Raw genomic sequence first — 23,947 nt, 5'->3', positions numbered from 1 at the left:
AGGGGAAGGGAAACGGCCCAACAGTCCCCAGGTCCGTCCTTACCACAACCCTTCCCCCACCCTAAGTGACCCCACTCCAGGACCTTCCAGGCCACACCCATCCCCAGACTAGGGGGGCCTAGAGGCCCAGAAGCAGGATAAGTCCTCCCCACCCCTCTCCCCAGCCACCCCTCCCACCCAAGCTAACTCATTTCCTCTTCCTCCCAAACACCAACACACCTACTGCACAGGCTGAGCAACCAGACCCAGTGAGTGGCCCTGGGCCCCGCTTGTGCTGGCTGGCGCAGTCAGCCTCCGGAGCATGGTCTGGCTGGAGCCCCCTTTGCTACTCCCCATCTTCTTCCTGGCTTCTCATGTTGGTAAGTCTCCCCTGAAACTCCCTGCCCAGGGTCTTGACTACCCCTGCCCCGGAAAACCCTAGCATCATTGCTATCTCTTTCCTCCACACCCTGATTCACTAGAAAGTGGGATCGGGGCCTGGAAAACCCAGGCAGAAGCTAGGGACTGGGGGAGGGAAGCAGCCACAGACTGTGTTGGATTTGAACATCACTGGGGAGCAGCAGAGTCTCCGGGCCCCCTGAAGTTTTCAGGGGTGCTCATACGGTCAGTGTGTGGGACTCAATTCAGTTATTCATTTGACAAACATTTATCGAGTACCAACAATATTCCAAGAGCTTTAAGAGGCAGAGCGCTTCTAGAGCTGTACAACAGATTGAATGACGCTGACCTCCTATGGCTGTAATTGGGTTTCAATGAGGTAATTTACAAAGAGCACTTGCTAAGAGTTTCTGAATATGTGGTAGCCAATTCCTTCAGCGTGCTACCCAAAGAGGATTAGAACACAAAGTCCACCTTGAGAGGCTCGCAGTCTAGTGGGAGACCCGGGACACTGGGTGAGCACGGAACAGACACAGAGGAGCACTGAAGCCTACTCTACTTCAGGGTAGGAGATGAAAAGGGATCAGGACAGACTTCACTCAGAGGAGTAGTCTTCATTCCAGGGCAATCAGAACAATAGACACAAGTCTCAGAGGCATGGAAGTACAGGGGAGTGAGGGATTCGGGAGGGAACGCACAGCAGGAGGGGCAGTGGGAACAGCAAGGGAGCTCTACAGCAAGCTCTGCATCCTGAAGGGCAATAGGGAGCCATGGAAGGTGTAGGCCAGAGAGTCACAAGGTCTTGGATGGGTCAGTTTGGAGGACAAGCTGAGGGAAGAGTGTGGCTATCAGGATGGTCCATGGAAGCAAGGATGAGGGTTAGCAAGGGAGACTTGAGGGTGGGGATGAAGTCTATAGAGGTTCTGAGGAAACAGAATTATTTTGTGACTAATTGGGGCAGTCAGGATAGTGCTTCAAAGTGTGGACTTTAGAGTCAGACAACCGGGCTCTGCCAGTTACTAATTGTATGCCCTTGGGTAAGTTATTTCTCTGAGCCTTAATTTTCCAGCTATAAAACTGGGGTAATAATACCCACCTCCCAGGAGAGCTGGGATGATAAAACAAGAGAACATAAGTAAAGGATGTGGCATATAACTGATCTCCGATAGACATTCATTATGATAGCAGCAGTATGAAATGTCTCGGAAGTTTGTATCTCAGGTGGGTTTTGCAGTCTACTGAGGCAGGAAGTCCAGAGAGGAGCAAGTCTGGGGAGAGCCAAGAGGCCTGCCCAGGGTTATTGACTCAGAAGTGATGGTGAAAGCCTGGAGAGGGGATGAGCTTGCTAGAGGAAGCCTGGAGAACAACTTTTATGACCCTCCTCTGGAAAGACACCAACTTCTGCAGAGTGTGAGGATCCAAAGGAAAACAGGTGCTCAGCACAGGACAGTCAGCTTCGCTTACTTGTGGCAAGCTTTCAAAGAATATCCATTGACAAGCAAAGCAGCATCTAAACCAACTAACCACTTGGCAAGGACAGTGTTCTTGCTGGAGAATCTCCAAGGACAGAGGAGCCTGGCGGGCTACAGTCCAGGGGTCGCAAAGAGTCAGACACGACTGAAGCAACAGCATGCAACAAGGCGTTGTCCTCTGCCTAGAAGGTCCTTCCCACCAATGACCTCTCCCTGTCCTCATCCTCAATCCCCACCCTGTATCCTGCTCAGCTTTAAGACCCTCAAGCTGTATCTTCCAGGAGGCACCGCTCCAGCCTCTATCTCCCCCCTGCTAGGTCAGCTGTCCCTTCTCTGTGCTCTCTACAGTTTCATGCATTTGATAGGTGTGTCCAGAGGAAGCTCTGTAAAAGGCAAAGGTCAAGGCCCACCTGGTGTCCCTGCATGTTTCAGCCCCAAGTGGGCCCTAGGGCCTGCCCTCCCTGCTTCTGGCCTTTTGCTGGGACCAGAGCTCTCTTCCCTTCTGCCCCATAACCACCTGGCTGCAGAATGCAGCCTCTCCCGCCTTCAATCCCAGCACAGCAAACCGGTCCAGATTCCGGAGCGACCTGGGGACCAGAGCAACCAGAGGGGTCCCTCCAAGACACTTCTGATCTTTAGCGCTCTCCTAGCCGGCAATCTGGTGTTGCGGGGGGCAGAGTGGAGGGGGGCGGGGAGAGCGGCTCCCCTTTGCGGAGCAGCTGTAGAGACAGGTCAGGAAAGGGCACTGCCAGGAATAGAGTGAGGAAACGGTGATGGGGCGCATAGATCATTCTTTCTTTCCGAAGGCTGGGCTGTAAAGGGAAGCCATCTGGCTGGAGAAAGGAGGGGATGGGGAAGCTAGGGAAGGGGCTTTGTTTTTGTTTTTGTTCTGTTAGGATGAAGAGACTTGAGGGAAAGGGGCCGGTGCACCGGGAAGGGGATAGAGACAGGAAGGGAGGCGGATGGACGTGCCTGATGAAGTGCAGTGCCTGGGGGGGAGGGAAGGAGAGGGGAGAGGCTGCGAGGAGAGGGGCGAGAGGTGGAGGGCGGGGCAGGGGGAGGGCCGGGACCCTGCCAGATCGGAGCCCGGTGTCCCGGCCCAGGGGCGGCGGTGGACCTGACGCTGCTGGCCGACCTGCGTCTGACCGAGCCCCAGCGCTTCTTCCTGACCTGCGTGTCCGGGGAGGCGGGGGCGGGCAGGGGCTCGGACGCCTGGGGGCCCCCACTGCTGCTGGAGAAGGACGACCGCATCGTGCGCACGCCGCGGCCCTGGCAGCCCCCGCACATCGCCCGCAACGGCTCGAGCCGAGTGACCGTGCGCGGCTTCTCGCAGCCCTCCGACCTGGTGGGCGTCTTCTCCTGCGTGGGCGGCGCGGGGACGCGGCGCACGCGCGTCCTCTATGTGCACAACAGCCCCGGGGGTGAGTCCGGCCGCCGGTGAGGGTGGGGGTGGGGGAGGGGAGGAGGGGCTGCCCTTGACCCCTGACCCCGCCCTCCATTCGCCTCGCAGCCCACCTGCTCCCGGACAAGGTCACACACACAGTGAACAAGGGCGACACGGCTGTACTTTCCGCGCGAGTGCGCAAGGAGAAACAGACAGATGTGATCTGGAAGAGCAACGGTAAGGGGGGAGGCGTCTGAACTGGGTGGGCAGGTAAACCCTTATTTCTGACACCCCAGCACCTCCATGGCCCTCGAAGCTCCTAGTGCTGACCCCTGACACAGCCATGACTCCATACACCTGTTACCCGCTCTGGCCAGCCTCCCCGGGCGTATCCTTTCTCCTGCACCAGATGCATGGGAAGCGCCTGCATCCAACTCGTCTCTGGCTGTGAGATGTCCCCCTACTGTGCCTGGAGGACCAGCGGCCTCATGGGCAGCTGCCTCCTTCCCTGTCACCCCCCAGTTAGCTGTGTTAACCCCTCCCAGTTGGGCTCTCCCAGAAGTTAGCAAGTACTATCACAGCAGGTCTGGCAGGGAGCAGAAACCCCCCCTGCTGAAAAGAAGGGGTAACAAAGCCCCAGCACAGGCAAGGGACATTTGGCCTCTTCCAGAGAGCTGTCCAGACGGGAGCAGGGGCCAGGGCAGGCCTGGGGATCTTAGTCCGGGCCTGCCCCCACCTGGCCCTGTCAGCTCCTCTGGCCACCGCAGAGGGGGAAGCCAGTTTTCTGTATGGCCCCAAAGATTCCTGCTTCAGCTCTCACACCCACAGCCCTTTGGCTGCCTCTTGTATCCCTGGACTCTTGTGCCAAAGGTTTTGCCTCTTGAGCTTCAGGGTCCCTGAACTAATAAGAGACGTGGAGTCAGGTAGACCTGTGTTCTCTAGAATCTCTCTTCCATCCTGAGCAAAGAGGAAGTGGAGAGGGGTCCAGAGACGAGAACCCTAATATTAGGGTTCACAGATCCTGGAGGTAGAGGCTCCTGGGAATTAACTGCACAAAGAAGAGGGGAGAAGCATTCCAGGAGGATTGATAAGAGCAAAGGCAGGAAGCTGTGAGACACCACATTGTTTCTGGAAGAGATAGAGCAGTTCAGGAATGCTAGAAGTCAAGATGTGAAGAGGTGTGGGGCTAAAGGGCTGCACTGTAGCCAGACTGGTGAAACTGATGTGTTGAGGAGTCCGATGCTGTCCCTGGGGCAGTAAAGAACTATTGAAGAGCTTAAGCAGGGGAGCTATGGTGGGGTCTATTGGAGGAAAATCTCACTGGTCACCCTGAGTGGAGGACAGACAGGAAGCAGGGGGACTGGAGGCAGAGAGACAGCTTGGAAGGCTGTGGGAGGCTGGGAGCAGGGTAGTGGCAGTGAGCGTGGAGAGAAGCTGGCAGCTGTAGGAGACAAGGAGGACGTGGACTGAACAGGGCTTGGTGATTTACTGAGTGGTTGGTGGAACATGGAAAAGACGCTGCCTCCCACATTCCTGGTTCAGGTCCAGACACTCGCTGGTGCCTTCCCCCGGTCTGTTCACTCTGCCTGACCCACACTAATGTGACTCGGGATAAGGTGGGCAGAGGGAGGGGACACCAGCTCTTGTGTGATGCTGAGGCCCCTATCCCGTGTATGCCCGCAGGATCCTATTTCTACACCCTGGACCGGCACGAGGCCCAGGACGGGCAGTTCTTGCTGCAGCTCCCAAACGTGCAGCCATCGTCGAGCGGCATCTACAGTGCCACATACCTGGAAGCCAGCCCACTGGGCAGTGCCTTCTTTCGACTCATCGTGCGGGGTCAGGAGCAGAGGGCAGAGGTGGTGGGTGATATGGGAGGTTGGGACCCCTGTGCATACTTCCTGTGGATCCCCCTGAGCCCCCAGGGCCGCCCCAGTCCTCAAAGGCAGTGGTCCAGTGGGTGAGGGTCAGCTGCTGAGAGTACATTCCTGCAGGCTGTGAGGCAGGGCGCTGGGGACAAGACTGCACCAAGGAATGCCCAGGCTGCCTGCATGGAGGTGTCTGCCATGACCAGGACGGCGAGTGTGTGTGCCCCCCTGGATTCACTGGGACCCGCTGTGAGCAGGGTAAGGAGGAGGGGGCACCAGGACCTGGGCAGGAGAGGATGCCTGGCTGGGAGAAGACTCGCAAACCACGAGGATGGACTTGGAGGGTGAGGATGTTCCAGTAGGTCTTGAACGCTGAGACCCAACAGAGGCTTCTATACCCACATGCCCTCTTTCTAGCCTGCAGAGAAGGCCGTTTTGGGCAGAGCTGCCAGGAGCAGTGCCCAGGCACATCAGGCTGCCGGGGCCTCACCTTCTGCCTCCCAGACCCCTATGGCTGTTCTTGTGGATCTGGATGGAGAGGAAGCCAGTGCCAGGAAGGTACAGACTAACCCACCCTCTGTAGTCTCTGACCAGACAGCTGGCTGCAAGCCTGGCCCCAACTCTTCCTTCTGGCCCTGCTTCACACACCAAGCCCTCCACCGTCCCCTGCTCACTTGACCAGTGCCCTCTCCACCAAGCCTGGCATTCCCCAGGCCCCAGCTGTGCCCTTGTTGCCCCCCGACCTGTGCCCCTCTAACTATACCCCCTCTGTGCCCAGCCTGCGCCCCAGGTCGTTTTGGAGCTGACTGCCACCTCCAGTGCCAGTGTCAGAATGGTGGTACTTGTGACCGCTTCAGCGGCTGTGTCTGTCCCTCCGGGTGGCATGGGATGCACTGTGAGAAGTCAGGTATGAGCACGGGGGGGTGGCTCTGAGGAACAGGTCAGCTTCACCAGATGCATCCCCCTGGCTCAAAGCCCCTCCTCCCCCTGGGGATGGGCAGCAGCCCAGGGTGGGTGGGAGCCCCAAGGGGACCCTGACCAAGCCAAGAGATTCAGGAAGGGCTTCTGGAAAGAGGTGTGATCTCAGATGGGGTATGAAGGACGGGAGAAAGATGGCTAGGGAGAGAGCAGGGCAAAGGCCGGGGGATTGAGGACTCAAGCTTTAATACCGGGACAGTGGCATGAGGAGAGGCTCTGGAAGTGTTCAGAAGAGGTCAGCTCTCGGGGCGTTTGAATGACAGGCTGTAGGGTTTGCGCTGAATATGCTAGCCCTGCAGGGAAGGGTTGAAGAGGTCCATCAGAACTGCTGTCAGGTGTGGGTTTGAGAGAGGACCCCAGCTGCTGGGGAGGGAGCGGGAGCAGGAGAGCCCAGAGGATCTGTCACGGGGCCCAGAAATGATAGAGGACTGAACCAGGGTTCTGGCGGTGAGGCTGGCGAGGGCTCTGGTCTCGGTGTGGGAGGGTCTGAGGAGGCGGAGGGCACGAGAGGCAGATTCGGGGGCCTGTAGAGGTGGGCACGAGGGCCTGGAGGTGTTGCCCAGACTTTGCTGGCTTGCAGGCCTGCATGACTGGGATGCTGGTGGTGCCTCCTCTAAGATGAAAGACTCAGGGGGCAGGGGGGTGGAGGCAGGGGGCTCTGTGGCAGTTGTGTGTCTGCCCTTACAGGGCCTCCAGGATGAGTGTCCCCTCTTTCCCCAGACCGGATCCCCCAGATCTTGGACATGGTCTCAGAACTGGAGTTCAACTTAGACACAATGCCCCGGATCAACTGTGCCGCAGCGGGGAACCCCTTCCCAGTCCGGGGCAGCATGGAGCTCCGCAAGCCAGATGGCACGGTGCTCCTGGTGAGCCCCATGACCCCAGGGCCTCTGGCGGTCCGGGGCCTCTGCCCACCCTCAGGCTTCTCCACCCCTCGGGGCCTGATCACAGCTCAAATTGGGTCAGGCTGATTGTTGAGGGACCACCTCCCAGTCTCTGTCCCCTCGTCAACTTGGACAAACACACAAACTTCTGCCGCATGGCACACTTTCTCTGAGGCCTGCCCCTCTCCCCTGCCTCTCTCAGTCCACCAAGGCCATTGTGGAGCCAGATAGAACCACAGCCGAGTTTGAGGTGCCCCGCTTGGCTCTTGGGGACAGTGGACTCTGGGAATGCCGCGTGTCCACGTCTGGTGGCCAGGATAGTCGACGCTTCAGGATCAATGTCAAAGGTCAGTGATGTCCCGGGTCCATGGAGGATAGATGGCAGACAGAGTGGGCGCTAGCCAAGGCTGCTCAGATAGGAGCAGGAAGGGCAAGAGCATGTAAGGTCACAGCCCAGCACCAGGCAGAGAAGAGGGCTTGTGGTCAGCCTGAGGCCTGGACCGGGCACTCTCCAGGCTGGAGCGTAGCTCAGTCCCCCCTGAAAAGGGAACCCATGCCCCAGAAATGGGGCACTCTCCAGCCTTGCCCCGGGCAATGCTTCCTTTCTATCTCCCCCGCCCCGCAGACACACGGTGCCTTTCTCTCCACTTCTGCAATGCTGTGTTCCCTCCAGCCCCAAGTCATACCACCGGGCACCCAGTGCTACAACAGGGGAGTGCCTGGGGCTGTGGACCTGTTTCATTTCCCAGAAGTGCTTCCTGGTGAATAAGGAGGCAGCTGCCAGTGCCCAGGACTGCTGAGAGCCGAGCACCCCCACCCCCATCTAGGTGTCCCCCACCTTCTGCAGCATCATAAGCATCAGACGTTCACACCCCCTCCCGCCCCCTGGTCCTCTTTCCCTGTGCTCCTGACCCCGCCACCACCTCCCCTGACATGAGCCCAGATCTCTTGTCCCTCTCCCTCTTTCTCATTGTACGACTCTGCTTTCCATCCTATCTCTACTTCTCTGTCGCCCCCTCCACCACCCCAGGGTCCCACCTCCAGCCTTCCTCTTCTCACTCTCCCCAGGCCACTTGGCTTTGAATCTTCACTACAAATTCTAGCTCCATCATCTAAGCGAGTTACCTTGCCCCTCATAGCTTGTTTCTCTCTCTGTAAAATGAGGATATCAGCACTCCCTTGATAGGATTGCTGTGAAGATTAAATTAGATGATGCGTTTAAGCATTTGGCACAGTGCCTGACGCAGGGTATGTGGTCAATGTATATTGACATTTATTGCTATTAGTAGTTATAATGTCACCTATTCCTAAGATTTCAGCCGTTCCCTGGCAACTCCCAGATAACGATCTGCAGCCTGGACCCCTCTCCTGGGTTCCAGACCTCTGTGTAATGGGGGTCTGGTTCTGAAGTCAGTGGGGAAGTCACCCGGTGCACGACTCAGGGGCCCCACTCCAGGTCACCTAATCCTCTGCGTGAGCCGCAGGCCCAGGGGCTCCATAGGATCCAAACTGGACCTTCCTCTCCCTCCAGGCCAGCACTTCTTCTGTACATGTGTGTTCCTGCCTGGCAACATTGTTCTTTCCCACCCCTTCTACCACACCCCTGCATCCTCCTTGACCCTCCTCCCTTCCCCCATCCCTCCATTTATCCATGCTTGCAGTCATCCATACATATATCCATTTTCCTTAGAAAATCCATCTGGGAAATGTTTGGACGAGGCCAGGGAACCAGTTGAGACATTAATGCAATAATCTGGACAGAAGAGCTAAGGCAGGAAAGACAGTGACCATGGGGTGAGGAAGCTAAGCAGGAGCACAAAAGCTGTTTGGGATAAGATGGGCTGATTTTAGATGGCCTGGTCAGACAGACTTTGTTTAAACCCTGGCTGCATGTCCTTAAGCAGGTCATTCCATGTCTCTGAGCCTCAGTTTCTTCATTCTTAAGATAGGGATGATGAGCCCTGCCTGAAGGCAGTTGTCAGAATTGGAGGCCATGCACGTGAAGCATCTGGGTTGAGCAGGTGCTTCATCACCTGCTACTTTTTTTTTAATTAAGAGAGTGATGAATGCTGGGGGAGGGGCAGAGAGCAGGGTGACACTGCCTTGGGCTTTAGCCTTCTTTGTCCTCCCCCACATTGTATGGCGGAGTGCCCTCCCCCAAACCCCTGTCTGGCCATGTCACTTCCTCACTTAACATCTTCTGGGACACCCTCATCTCCTTGTTTCCGAGTCCCTATGCCCTGAATTGTCCTCCCTAGGCCCTGGCCACTTTGATCATCTGTTGCACCTGGTCTCTCCCCAGCCCAGGGGGGTCCCCAGGCCCAACCTGAGACCCAGAGTTATCTTTAATGCCCAGAGCACAGAGTCTGCCTCTGTGTCTGAGGGCTGGGTGGGCTGTGTGGGCCACGCCTTACCCTGAGTCTCCTGGCAGTGCCACCAGTGCCCCTGACTGCCCCGAGGCTTCTGGCCAAGCAGAGCCGCCAGCTCGTGGTCTCCCCGCTGGTCTCCTTCTCTGGGGACGGACCCATCGCCTCTGTTCGCCTGCACTACAGGCCCCAGGACAGCACCATGGCCTGGTCTACCATCGTGGGTGAGGGGGCAAGAGCTAGGGGCAGGATGGGGTGCCGGACAATGAGGGGGTCGGAGGAATGGAAGGGAGTGGGGAGTGTGCGGAGAAGAGAGGGGCTGAGGGAGAGCAGAGGCTTCTGGACGGAGTTGGGACTGAATGCTGCGTGCTGTGCACCCTGCCCCCAGTGGACCCCAGTGAGAACGTGACGTTAATGAACCTGAGGCCGAAGACGGGATACAGTGTCCGTGTGCAGCTGAGCCGGCCAGGGGAAGGGGGGGAGGGGGCCTGGGGGCCTCCCACCCTCATGACCACAGACTGTCCTGGTGAGAGGCCCAGAGTCACCCCTTTCTGTCCCCCAGGGGTCACTGTCCCGTGCGCTCTGGGGTTGTCTCAGCTTGTCGGCCCCGGGGGTCCCTGCCTTTCCCACTGGAGGTTGTCCCTGGGGGTTCAGCATCCCGTCCGGCCCCCAGGACCTACCAGACAGTTCTGACCTCTACCTCTGGCCCCAGAGCCCTTGTTGAAGCCGTGGCTGGAGGGCTGGCATGTGGAGGGCCCCGACCGGTTGCGAGTGAGCTGGTCCTTACCCCCCGTGCCGGGGCCGCTGGTGGGCGATGGTTTCCTGCTGCGCCTGTGGGACGGGGCCCGGGGACAGGAGCGGCGGGAGAACGTCTCGTCCCCCCAGGCCCGCACTGCCCTCCTGACCGGACTCACGCCTGGCACCTACTACCAGCTGGACGTGCGGCTCTACCACTGCACCCTCCTGGGCCCGGCCTCGCCCGCAGCGCGTGTGCTTCTGCCCCCCAGCGGTACGCTTGGGAGGGGGTGGCGGGCTCGTGACGAGGGAGGGCAGAGCATGCAGGGAACACACGGGGCCCGAAAGGACATGGGAGGTTACAGGAGCCTGGATGGACAGGCAGAGACCACAGGACGTGGAAATGGGCGCAGGGAGGATCTGGATGTCAGGCAGACAGGAGCACAGGGAGGACAGGACACGGGAGGATCCAGGATGCCAGGGCCTCCAGGAGTGACTAGGACAGAGGCAAGCCCAGGGAGGTCAAGGGAGGGGGTGGGGCGTGAGGAGGACATGGGGCCTGGGGGACATGGGGACACTGTGAGGAAGACTTGGGATGTAAGGGGAAGCAGAAGCTCGTTGGTGAAGGAGGCCACAGCGAGAGGAATATACAGCCCAGGAAGAAACAGAAGTCGGCAGCGGATCTCCCATTTTGGGGTCGGTAGAGCTGCGGGCACAGCTAGAGCGGATCTGTCTGACCCCACAGTCACACAGCCTGGTCCCATCTGAGCCCCACCTTCCCACCCCAATCTCCCCAGGGCCCCCAGCCCCCCGACACCTCCATGCCCAGGCCCTTTCAGACTCTGAGATCCAGCTGATGTGGCAGCGCCCCGAGGCTGCAGCCGGGCCTATATCCAAGTACATCGTGGAGGTGCAGGTGGCAGGGGGCTCCGGAGACCCGCTGTGGATGGACGTGGACAGGCCCGAGGAGACGAGCACCATCGTCCGCGGCCTTAACGCCAGCACGCGCTACCTCTTCCGTGTGCGGGCCAGTGTCCAGGGCCCTGGCGACTGGAGCAACGTGGTAGAACAGTCCACCTTGGGCAACGGTGAGATGAGGGGCTGCCCGGGCCGCGGGGTCGGTCTCAGGTGCTCTCCCTGGCACGTGATCCCCTGCCTTGGCTCCAGGGCCTCCTAGGCCCCTCCCAGAGAGTGATATGACACCTGGCAGTGAGGGCCCTGACCCTTCCCTTCTTTCATTTTTTCCGTTTTTCTTTGATGTGGCTCTTCTTCTTTCTTTTTTTTAAATTAATTTGTTTATTTTTGGCTGCACTGGGTCGTCTTTGCTGTGTGCAGGCTTCCTCTAGTTGTGGTGAGGGGGATGACTCTCTAGTTGCCGTGCTCAGGCTTCTTATTGCAGTGGCTTCTCTCTCTCGTTGCGGAGCACAGGCTTTAGAAGTTGTGGTTCGAGGGCTCTGATGTGCAGGCTCAGTAGTTGTAGCACACAGGCTTTGTTGCCCTGAGGTATGTGGAATCTTCCAGAACCAGGGATCGAACCCCTGTCCCCTGCATTGGCAGGCGGATTCTTAACCACTGGATCACCAGGGGAGTCCGACCCTTCCCTTCTTATGACCCATTGTCCGAGTGCTGGGAAATTCATGACATTCCAGCAACCTGCTGGTCCTAGGCCTGACATCCCCGCTCCCTCCCTGGTACTGGGATCTCTGACCTCCACCTCTGTGTGACCCCGTGGTGGCCTCCAGGTTCCCTGACCCAGGCATCTCTGTGATCTGCCCCTCTTCTGGTGTCCAGGGCTGCAGATTGAGGGCCCAGTCCAAGAGATCCATGCAGCTGAAGAGGGCCTGGATCAACAGCTGGTCCTGGCTGTGGTGGGCTCTGTGTCTGCCACCTGCCTCACCATCCTGGCTGCCCTCCTCACCTTGGCGTGCATCCGCAAAAGCTGCCTGCATCGCAGACGCACCTTCACCTACCAGTCAGGATCGGTCAGTCACCTGTACCCGCCACCAGGCATATGTGTGCAGACCCTGCGTATATATGTGTCCCTGTATACACACAAGTATTTGTTCACTGTGAGTGTGTATGTGTGCACGCATGGATGTTTAGGTGTAAGACTATACTCAAAAGCATACAAGGGCACAATCTGTAATTTTATCCATTTCTACAGAATTGAATGCAGCTCATGAGCCCAGGTATATTAGTGATGAAATATTTAGTATTCCCAGTTCAGAATCATTCAGTTATGTCCATATTGCACCAGGGTCAATTTGGGGTTCTCCCCCTTCCCATGAGGGGTGATGGATGCTTGGGAAGCCTGATGAGAACATGGAGAATGCCTGGGCTCCATGAGGACCTCTCTCTGGCCAGGCCGTCCTGCACGCATCTGTGGCTCATGTCCTCAGCCCTTCTGTGACCTCCTTTGGGCCAGAAGGGCATTTGCACTTTGAGTTCCTCATCCCAATCTCCATCTTTGCAAATCCCAAGGCCTCCTTGGACTTAAGAACTCCAAGGGCCTTCCCTGATCCTGCAGAGGGCAGCATATTCTGCAGCCCTCAGACCCATTGCTGCAGCTCCTCCTACAACTGTTTCTACTGCTCTCGAGTTGAGCCGAGCCTGCAGCCTCACCTGTCACTCCTTGCGAGAAGCACAGGCCTCCCTACTCTTGTCTTCCCTGTAAACCTGAGCACCAGGCCCCCACTGAGGGGGTAAGGACTGGGGGAGGGTGCTAACTCCCCTTCAGGGACCCCAGCATCACCCCATCTGTCACCCTCCTCCACCTCTCTCTCCTCTGGAATCTTCCCCACTGTTGTCACTTATGATCCGAACTCTGCCCTGGTCCTCTGTGCCTGGACTCGGTATTTACAAAGAAGTTTTGGCATTTCAAAAAAAAAACACCCTCTTCTCTCTCAAGGGCTGATCCTTGTGATAGAAAGCCTAGTGTCCAAGGCTGTTGTCTCTACCATGCCTCTAAAATACTCCCTTCAGAGATTCAATCGGCTTCTTTGTTCCAGGCTGCGTTGGCCTCCCTCTGAGGTCAGTGTGTGCAAAAAGCGGCCTGGCTGTGGTGGGGGAGGGTCAGGGGTATGCATGTGAAGGGAAGGAGCAGGAAAGTAGTCTTAAATGGATGTAGCATCCTAACATATATCAAGACATTCCTCTGCCCCAGGCGCCTATGTGCGGGTATCTGTGTGCACGAACGCGTGTGCTGGGCGTGCGTGTGCCCATCTGTGAATGCCCCCATCTGCATGCACCTGTATCCCTGACATATGTGTCCCTCTGCTTGTTCTCCTGTACGAGCACATGTCCACATGTACCTCTCATGGATGCCCTGCCTACTGGCCTCCACTAGAACACGCGTGTGTGCGTGCAGGTGTGCGCTTTCAGTTGTCTACGTTTCATGTGAATCCGTGTGACCTGTGTCCTCAGACCTCTCCCATCAAGCTGGGCTGCGGCTCATATGGGGACCCACACCCCAACAGGTCTATCTTAACCATTCTTTGTATTCTCACATTGGCGGTGCCCATGGTCCCGCTCAGCTATTTCCTTTCCCTGCTCTCAGCCCTGCCCAGGTGGCCCAGGGCCTACTTGGCTAGGGCAAATGGATGGTCTTCTCTGTTATGTTCTTTCTGTCTTCAGGTCCTGGGTGGTTTGAGAGCTATGGGAGCTGCCAAGTGGGTGGACAGGGCTCATCTCTGCTTCTCTGCTATGGAGAAGAAAACCACTCCACTGGCTGCCCGCTGCTCTAGGCTCAGCATGGAGTAGGTATTCACTAAACATACCCCGATCCACTGCCCAAGGCCAGAATCCACTCCAGAACCTCCCTGGTGACAGCACAGCCTGGTTGGGGGATTGGAAGAATAAGGGGACGCTCGTTGCTGCCACCACAGCTCACTCCAGTGCCTCTTGGTTTTAGGGTTAGGAGTATCAACCTTCCGTTGACTCATGCCGTGGCTTCCAGCAATTTTACCTACTCCTTGTTCCTTCAGAGCCCACACACTAGATCTCCAGCCTGCGGTCTCTGCATTTCTCTCTGGACATCTGTCTACCCACTGGCCCACCTGTGGCTCCATCTCATATGATTCTGTCTCAGTATGTGTCCTGTGTCTGTCCATGCCTGGCTGGCCACCAGGGTGCCCTCTGTCTGGGTCTCTGTTTGTTTGTCTGATCACTGTTTTGTCTGCCTGTCCCTGTCTCTTGTGTGGACTGTCTGCCTACTTGTCCCATCCTGTGAAGGGCGAGGAGACCATCCTGCAGTTCAGCTCAGGCACCTTGACACTGACCCGGCGGCCAAAACCTCAGCCCGAGCCCCTAAATTACCCAGTGCTGGAGTGGGAGGACATCACCTTTGAGGATCTCATTGGAGAGGGTAACTTTGGCCAGGTCATCCGGGCCATGATCAAGAAGGATGGACTCAAGATGAACGCCGCTATCAAGATGCTGAAAGGTCCGCTGAGAGCAACCCCTGCCCCAGCCCTGACCCTCTCCTTTCTTCCTCAACCCTAGGCCCCACCTAGCTTCCACCAGCAACTGACCCCAGCCCTCAACAGCCCACACCCTTTCTCCAGGATAATTTCAGGCAAAAGTGATATTGGATTCTTTACACAGAGTATGCCTCTGAAAATGACCATCGTGACTTTGCGGGAGAACTGGAAGTTCTGTGCAAATTGGGGCATCATCCGAACATCATCAACCTCTTGGGGGCCTGTGAGAACCGAGGTGAGCCCCCAACTCATCACCTACCCCTTCTTCCAAACCTTCATCATCAGCCAAGACCTCTAGTAGCTTATAGGAAGCTTCAGGACACCAAAACATCACTGTTGGTTCTCCTTCATGCGCCAGGTTCTCTATCTAGTACCGTAAGGTGCCTGCTGCCATCCCAGGTTGTCTGAGTATAAATCACCACCCTGTATTCCTCACCTCCCAGGTTACTTGTATATCGCCATTGAATATGCCCCCTATGGGAATCTGCTGGATTTTCTGCGCAAAAGCCGGGTCCTGGAAACTGACCCAGCTTTTGCCCGGGAACACGGAACAGCCTCCACCCTCAGCTCCCGGCAGCTGCTGCGTTTTGCCAGTGATGCTGCCAATGGCATGCAGTACCTGAGTGAGAAGCAGGTGTGTGTGTGTGTGTGTGTGTGTGTGTGTGTCTTTGGGGAAGGTGGGCTAGCGGGATGAGGGGAGACCATCAAGCACTTCAGAACATCAAATCAGCAGGCTCTAATTGAATATGGAATTGAGGATAGAGAGGATGTGACCCCAAGTTGCTGGCCTGGGTGAGTGGGTGAGACCACCCCCAAAGCAGGTCTGTGTTTGGGGATGTGGCTTAGCATTTTGCAACTGTCAGCCTAGAACCAAGGAGGGAGGCCTGGACCAGGGACAATAGTCTGGAAGCTGTCACTTCAGAAATAGGGGTGCTGGTGGCCAGGGAGTGGGTGAGACTCACCAGGAGAAGGGTGGAACAGACGGGAAGCCTGAGCCCAAGTCCAAGGACACCCCGCTTGAATGAAAGGAGGGAGGGGACAGTTGGAGGAAGGGATGTGAGACTAAGGGAGGCATTTTGAAGTTGTTAATGTATTGAGTATCTTTGAAAGTAGAGGGCAGGGGGCCAGGGCAGAGGGAGGGATGATAGAGCAAGGTCTCTGAGGAAGGTGGAGGGCCCAGTGGGGAGGATCTGGAACTCAAGGGACAGATCGCTTTGGGCAAGAGAAGGGCCTTTCCACTCTCATCAGTGGAGCAGGGGTCAGGGAGAGGTCAGGGAGAGACGGGGTCAGGGAGCATTCAAAGAGGAGAAGATGCAGTGTGGTCACTGGGGGAAAGTCAACCGTTGTCCCAGGAGAAGGATACAGCCTGAACTTGGCCATGGCCCAGATCACAAGTAGGAAGGGATGACAGTCCCCACTGTGGTTTTTCCCAGGCACGAGTCTCTGAGCCACTCTGAGTCTCTGAGTCTCAACCTACCTCAGGTTGAGGCCTGGGATAGGTGGGCAGAAGAGTAAAGGGCTACTAAAGGCCCAGAGGGCCCAGGAAGCCAGCCATGAGGTGGACCCCCTCCCTGGCCCTGGAGTCCCAGGCTCCATCATCCTCCATCGTCCCTGACTTCTAACCATGCCTGCAGTTCATCCACAGGGACTTGGCTGCCCGAAACGTGCTGGTCGGAGAGAACCTGGCCTCCAAGATTGCAGATTTTGGCCTTTCTCGGGGGGAGGAGGTTTATGTAAAGAAGACTATGGTAAGTCTCCTTCAATCCTCCCCTTCAGGGCCGGTGTCTCGCCCTGCCTCCCAAAACCTGCTGAACAGCCCTTTCTCCTTACCCAACCCCTCAAACCCACTCCCTCCCAGGGGCGTCTCCCGGTGCGCTGGATGGCCATTGAGTCTCTGAACTACAGCGTCTACACCACCAAGAGTGATGTGTGAGTGTGGGAGTGCAGACAAGCAGGAAGGTTTGGTCCTCTAAGGATGCATGTAGGTGTGACCTGGACACACCTCAGAGATGTGTCAGGTTGTCCAAGGCATGACTTGGCTGCCCCTAGGGTATATTCCAGGTATGACACAGATGTGACAGATGTGTCTTAAGCATGCCTTGGTCATCCCCAGCATCTTAATGGGAAGGCGGGGTTGGGCGGCGGGGAAAGTAGCTGGAAGGAAGCTTCATCTTGGAAGGTGTTTCAGGGTAGCATTGGAGTAGGAATGGTTTAGGGCTGTGTTTGACTAAGAGACTGGAGGATGCCTTGGAGAGGTATGGGGCTGCTGGCAGATAACGCCTGGGTAAATGGAGAGACCACTCAAAAGAATGCTCTGACCTTCCTCTCTGAGGGGCAGGTCATCCCCACTGGAGAACCTAACCAGAGCATGACCCCCAGAGGCCGCTTCTGTGCTCCCTCCTCCAGACAGCCATCCTGGCACACCTCTGCCCCTCTCTTCAACCTGGCCTGCCCAGCACTCCAGCCCTGGTCCTGGCCCTTCCCCAAGCTCTTTGGCCTGGCCTGCCCAGCTCACTATCTACCACACCAACACCCCTCTAACCACTACTCCCCTACTTCCTACTTCTGCCCCAGGTCCCTTGAAATGCCTCCCCCGACTAGAACTCCTACCCTGGCCTCAGCCACCTCTCATCTGCTCAGCTGCTGTTATAATATAAGAGGCAGCTAAGAGCAAGGGCTTTGGAACCAGACTGCCTGAGTTTGAATCCCAGCTCTGCCACTTGCTAAGTGTGTGACCTTGGTGAGCTAGCTAACCTCTCAGTGCCTCAGTGTCTCTGTAAAATGGGGATAATAATAGTGCCTATATCATAGGGTTGGTGTGAGGGGTAGATGAATTAACATATACATTAAATGATGAGTGCCTGGCCCACAGCAAGTACACAGTAAAAATGTTAGCTGTGATTATGTTGAGCCTGGGAGGCTGTGAAGGAATTTCAGTAGCAGAGACCACACCTGGCCAAGGCCCGACCCTTGCAAAGTAGACATAGGTAGGGGCTGGGAGGGGCTGCACACTTGGGGTAGGTAGACATTAAGCTGCTGGGCCCCAGGGCCTAGAAGGTAACTCAGTGCATCCTCCTCATTTCAGTTGGTCTTTTGGGGTCCTCCTCTGGGAGATCGTGAGCCTTGGTGAGTCCCTGAGCCCTGTTCCCCAGAGGGCCCCCACCTTTCCCTGACCCCCACCCCTCTCCTCCTGGGCCCTGGGCTAAGAGAGCATTGCCCTCCCACAGGGGGCACCCCATACTGCGGCATGACGTGTGCCGAGCTATATGAGAAGCTGCCGCAGGGCTACCGCATGGAACAGCCTCGCAACTGTGACGATGAAGTGTGAGTCCCTCAGCCTCGAGCCCTGGGCCCCCTGTCAGTCACCCCAGCAGGCCCTGACCCTCATCTCATCGATCCCCACCCGCAGGTACGAGCTGATGCGGCAGTGCTGGCGGGACCGTCCATACGAGCGACCCCCCTTTGCCCAGATTGCGCTACAGCTGGGCCGAATGCTGGAAGCCAGGAAGGTGAGGAGAGCACCGGGGTGTGGGGAGAGCTGGGCTCACTGAGCTCACAGGATTGCCCCTCACAGTGCCCATAGGAGCCAGAAGGCAGCAGTCTCCATGGCCCTGTCCCCACCAACAGCTGCACCACAGCTAAACTGGGCCCTGGGGCGTAACGCCCTTTCTAGCTCTCACCGAGTTGGACACTGGGCCTTTCTAAAGCCTTCCAAGACCACTGATTAGCTTCAGCAGCAAGTCCCTGTCCCAGATCCCATGTCCAGGACTCCCTGCTTTCCTCTGCTGGGGTCATCAGTCCTTTCTTATCTTATCTTATGGACACCTCTTCTCACCTGGCACAGAGCCAGGGTGGAATGCACGAATGGTCAGCTCACCAAATGGATGGATGGATGAGTAACACAGTAACTGAATGAATGAATGTATAGAATTAGTGGATGAATGATATAATAATCATACAAATAAACTAATTAAGGGAATTCCTGAATTCCTTGCTGGTCCAGTGGTTAGGACTCCATGATTCCACTACAGGAGGCACGGGTTTGATCCCTCGTCTGGGGACTAAGATCCTGTAAGCCACATGACAAAAAAACGTGTAATTAAATAACTAAATCTAATATAATAATATCATAAGTAAATGATAATAATAATATAAGTAAATGAATTATCAAATAAATCTAAGTGAAGAAGTACATGAAAATGAGTAATGTGAAAAGAGTTCTTAAATATCAATTAATGACTAAATAGTTTTGGGAATTATTAAACTATCTTAAGAATGAAGGAATAATCAAATAACCATGAAAGCAAAAGTTGCTCAGTCATGTCCTACTTTTTGCAATCCCAAGGACTACATTCCATGGAATTCTCCAGGCTAGAATCCTGGAGTGAGTAGCCATTTCCTTCACCAGGGGATCTTCCCAACCCAGGGATCGAACCAGGTCTCCCACATTGCAGGTGGATTCTTTACCAGCTGAGCCACCAGGGAAGCCCAAGAATACTGGAGTAGGTGGCTTATCCCTTCTCCAGGGGATCTTCCTGACCCAGGAATTGAAGTGGGGTCTCCTGCATTGCAGGCAGATTCTTTACCAACTGAGCTAAGTAGTTATAGAAATTATTAAACTATCTTAAGAATGAAGGAATAGTCAAGCAACCATAAAAATGGGTAAATCAGCAGAAATAGCCTTATGAGTACAAGAATAAGTAAATGAATGGATGAATGCACTATCCATCAATTCATTAGCTAAGGGCATGAAAAAACACCTATCCAACATTGTGTCAAGGGTCTCTCATGTGAGCTTCCCAGCTGTGGTCTGATATTCTTGCTGCTCTGGGCTGGTGAGCACCACCCTTGGCCATGGGGTCATCTTGAGTCTCCAGTACGGATCAGTGTCTCTTCCAGTACCCCAACCATATGGAAGTCGAGGACCTCCAGGGCAGGCATACCCCATCCCTGGCCCCCCACTAAAGCTTTCTCTGCTCCCCAGGCCTATGTGAACATGTCGCTGTTTGAGAACTTCACATATGCAGGCATTGACGCTACAGCTGAGGAGGCCTGAGCGACTGTCCAACCAGATCCTGGCTCTGCTGGCCAGAGCACACTCGGCTCTCCAACCTGTGACTGCTGATCCTTGTCGCCTGAGCTGCCTCAAGGAATTGGTTTTTAACTTAAGGAATAAAAATGGGGATCCAGGGATGGGGTGGGCTCAGGGGTGGGGTGGGTCCTCATCCCTTGCAGTTGCTCCCAGTGCCTCCTGCATCACTGATGGCTACCCTCACATCCTTCCTTCTGGCTCAGCTGCTCCAGAGCTGTTTGCGCTCTTCTGCTCCCTCCACTCAAACCCCTGCTTCAACCCCTCCATTCAAGCCAGCACTCACACTACTAATGTGCCGTTTTCAGCTGCGCCCGACTCCCAGCCTCATAATCAGGAAAAATAAATGCTCTAAGAAGCTCCATCCAATGTCTACCTTTTACTGCTGGTCAACCCCAGGGAAAATTTAAACCAAAGAGGGAGAAACTGGACTTTCCAAGAAAAGAAATGCTCTCCCTTGTTATACTGTCATTATTTCAAGCTCTCCATGGTGGGAGATGTCCTGAAAGACTCATTTTACACATACACTGCCCCCACATCGGGCTTCCCTGATAGCTCAGTTGGCAAAGAATCTGCCTGCAGTGCAGGAGACCCTGGTTCGATCCCTGGATTGGGAAGAGCTTCTGGAGAAGGGAAAGGCTACCCACTCCAGTGTTCTGGCCTGGAGAATTCCATGGATTGTATAGTCCATGGGGTTGCAAAGAGTCAGACACGACTGAGTGACTTTCACTTCATAATCACTCCCTCACGTCACTATCATAATGAGAAGCCCAGTTTTCCCCTAGTCTCTTCCCTGTTCTCCAGCCTATACTACCAATATGTCTCCCTAAACAGCTGCCAGTCTAGGATTCTCTGCTCTGTCCAAACAGTCCCTCCCCGCATCGGCTCTAGCCCAGCCTCAGTTCAGACTGAGCACCAGACAGAGTCTGGCCTGTCTGGAGCGCCCATATTACTTTTGTCTGTAGGCAACCTTCCCTGGCTTGGTACTGCCCACCTTGTGGGCCCCAAAGGAAGAAGGCAGAAGTCATTTCCAGCTTCAGTCAATCATAGCAGGATGCCTGTGCCTTCTTCAGAGTCTCTCGGTGTTTGGGGAGGTGCTCCCTGTCCTGAAAGCTAGGCCCACATCACTACCCTCTGCTGTGTGGGCTTCAGGTTTGCCCACCCTTCTGATCTGTCACTGCTGGCCTCAGGTTTCTCTCCCACTGCTCCTTAAAAAACAAGACATCTTGCTTCTCACATGTTTTCAGAGAATCAGATAAAATCAAAGAAGCCATAACATAGCATGACATTGTGGTTAACAGCATAGTTTGTGGAATCACATAGACCATGTCCAAGCCCTGGTTTTATCACTTACTATCCGTGTGACCTTGGTCAACTCACTTAATCTCTCTGAGCTTCAGCTCTCTCCTCTGAAAAATGGAGTTAGTAATAGGTACCTCCCTGTTGTCAGCACTGAATATGATCACAGCACTGAACCTTGGAAGTAGTATTTAGTAAGTGTCGGCTGATAACATTATATACAAATACAGGAGGTTGGGGGAGGGGTGTACTCCAAAAAGACTTGAGTGCTAACAGAGTGCTAAGAGAGACTTTAAGAAGAAGAAATTCACTGGAGTAAATGGGAAGCTATGCATGCTAGGGGAGATGGCATTTACTTAGATGAAATTCCATTTCTGATCTATTGCAGGGCTATTTCCAGGTCCAGGGTGGAAGGATTAAAACATTGTCTCTGATAGGGACCAACATATAGACAAAGATGCCCTTGTGGGATGACAGATCCTGTAAACAAACTAAAATACAGTGGTGTGTGCTATAGGAGCAGGAGGAGGATCTGGGGGATACATAGAAAGGAGATGCAGTCAGGAAAGCTTTTCCAGAAAAAGTGACATTTTAATATGGGCCGTGAAGAAGAAGCAAGAACTTGACAGAAGAAAACCTCTGGCAGAGGAAACAACACCTGTAATATCTGGTATGTTCAAGAGCTGCAAAGAGTTCCCTGTGGCTGGAACAAAGTGAGAACATTGCTCTGTGAGGGTAATGACCCCAGAGAGGTGACACAAGCCAGCCTGTGCTGAACCTTATAAGCACTATTAAGGATATGGATCTTTATCCTTAGGGCAAAGGTCAGCCATAAAAGAACTGGATGTAGGGGTGTGTCATGATCAGTTTTGCATTTTTTAAAAGATCACTAGCAAATATGTACAGAATGGATTATAGAGGAACACAGTGAAGACATGCCTATAAATTAGAAACCTTCAATAAAATAGATAAATGGAACTTCGCTTGTGGCCCAGTGGTTAAGATTCCAGGTTTCTACTGTAGGGGACACGGGTTCAGTCCTGGTCCAGGAAGATCCCACTTGTTGTGGGGCAACTAAGCCTGAGAGCCACACCTACTGAAGCTTGCTCAGCTAGAGCCTGTGCTTCACAGCAAGAGAAGCCGCCGCAGTGAGAAGTCCGCACCGCAACTAGAGAGTAGCCCCCACTCACCACAACTGAGGAAAGCCCGTGCGTGCAGCATCAAGAACCAGTTAGGCCATACACAAATAATTTTTTTTAAATACACAAACTCCTAGAAAGACAGGAATTACCAAAATTGACTCAAGAAAAAATAGGCATTTTGAATAGACTTAGGACAAGTAATAAAGCAGAGACATTACTTTGCCAACAAAGGTCCGTCTAGTCAAGGCTATGGTTTTTCCAGTAGTCATGTATGGTTGTGAGAGTTGGACTGTGAAGAAAGCTGACCGCCAAAGAATTGATGCTTTTGAACTGTGGTGTTAGAGAAGACTCTTGAGAGTCTCTTGGACTGCAAGGAGATGCAACCAGTCCATCCTAAAGGAGATCAGTCCTGGGTGTTCTTTGGAAGGAATGATGCTAAAGCTGAAACTCCAGTACTTTGGCCACCTCATGCGAAGAGTTGACTCATTGGAAAAGACTCTGATGCTTGGGGGGATTGGGGGCAGGAGGAGAAGGGGATGACAGAGGATGAGATGGCTGGATGGCATCACTGACTCGATGGACGTGAGTCTGAGTGAACTCCGGGAGTTGGTGATGGACAGGGAGGCCTGGCGTGCTGCGATTCATGGGGTCACAAAGAGTTGGACACGACTAAGCAACTGAACTGAACTGAGGACAAGTAAAGAGATTAAATTAGTAATAAGAAAGCAACCTACAAAGAAAAGCCCGTGCCCAGATAACTTCGCTGCTAAATTCTACCAAATGCTTTAAAAATAAATACAAACTATTCACAAACTCTTCAAAAATAGGAGAAAGAATAGCTCCCAATTCATTCTGTAAGACCAGTGTTACCCTGATACCCAAAGCAGACAAAGATATCACAAGAAAACAGTGAGCCAATATAGCTTATGAATATGGACACAAAAATTCTCAAGAAAATAGTAGCAAACAGAATCTAACAACATATAAAAAGGATTATACAACATAACCAAATGGGCTTTATCCCAGGTCTACAAGCTTGGTTTAGCATCCAAAAATTAGTTAGTATAATATGAATGCATGATCATCTTAATAGGCACAGAAAAAGCATTTGACAAAATCCAACACACTTTCATGTTTAAAAAAAGAAACTAAAACTAAGAGTAAACAGAAACCTCATCAACCTTATAGAGGGTATTTACAAAAATCCACGTCATGCTTAATGAATGCTTTCCCCCTAAGAAAAGGAAGAAACAAGACAAATATATCTCTTTTCCTACTTCTATTCAACACTGTACTGGAGGTTCTAGCCAGAGCAGATGTGCAAGAAAAATAAACAGCATCCGAATTGTAAATGATGAAGTAAACCTGTCCCTAGTTGAGAATAACATGATCATGTATCCAGGAAATCCTAAGGAATCCAATAAAAAAACTATTAGAACCAATAAATGAGTTCAGTGAGGTTGAAGAACACGAGATTTATATACAAAATGCAGTTTTATTTTATACACTTGCAATGAACAAACTGAAAATGAAAATAAGAAAACAATTCCACCTATACTGGCACTAAAAAGAATAAAATACATAGGAGTAAATTTGGCATGCAAAACATACCCTGAAAACTATAAAACATCACTGAAAGAAATCAAGCCACATCTAAATAAATGGAAAAACATCTCATGTTCATGAATTAGAAGACTTAGTATTGTTAAGATAATAATACTGCCCAAATTGATCTATAGATTCAATGCAATCCCCATCAGAATACTAACTGGCTTCTTAGTAGAAATTGACAAGCTGATTCTAAAATTCATATGAGAACTGCAAGGGACACAGATTAGCAAAAACAATGCTGAAAAAGAACAAATTTGGAGGAA

At 53.8% G+C, this 23,947-nt stretch overlaps 1 protein-coding gene across 2 annotated transcripts; it reads left to right on the top strand.

Annotated features, from left to right (window-relative positions):
* TIE1 (tyrosine kinase with immunoglobulin like and EGF like domains 1) lies at positions 1–19,996 on the top strand. 2 transcript variants are annotated; one of them, XM_027537542.1, is made up of 24 exons: positions 13–31; positions 231–359; positions 2,954–3,271; positions 3,361–3,471; positions 4,918–5,073; positions 5,229–5,360; positions 5,520–5,660; positions 5,881–6,009; positions 6,801–6,946; positions 7,167–7,311; positions 9,396–9,554; positions 9,719–9,856; positions 10,043–10,339; positions 10,863–11,153; positions 11,857–12,047; positions 14,296–14,506; positions 14,668–14,778; positions 14,987–15,177; positions 16,178–16,291; positions 16,402–16,472; positions 17,629–17,669; positions 17,771–17,867; positions 17,953–18,052; positions 19,528–19,996. In XM_027537542.1, the coding sequence occupies exons 2-24, from the start codon at positions 302–304 to the stop codon at positions 19,597–19,599; spliced, it is 3,420 nt and encodes a 1,139-aa protein (XP_027393343.1). In that variant the 5' UTR covers positions 13–31; positions 231–301; the 3' UTR covers positions 19,600–19,996. The 2 variants fall into 2 exon arrangements, with proteins under 2 accessions (XP_027393342.1, XP_027393343.1); XM_027537541.1 differs by having other exon boundaries at positions 1–359.
* The last annotated feature ends 3,951 nt before the right edge of the window (positions 19,997–23,947 follow it).

This window comes from Bos indicus x Bos taurus, chromosome 3 (assembly GCF_003369695.1).
Source record: "Bos indicus x Bos taurus breed Angus x Brahman F1 hybrid chromosome 3, Bos_hybrid_MaternalHap_v2.0, whole genome shotgun sequence".
NCBI lineage: Eukaryota > Metazoa > Chordata > Mammalia > Artiodactyla > Bovidae > Bos > Bos indicus x Bos taurus.
The sequence above is the reverse complement of the archived record's forward strand: the minus strand, read 5'-3'. Positions and strand labels throughout refer to the sequence as shown.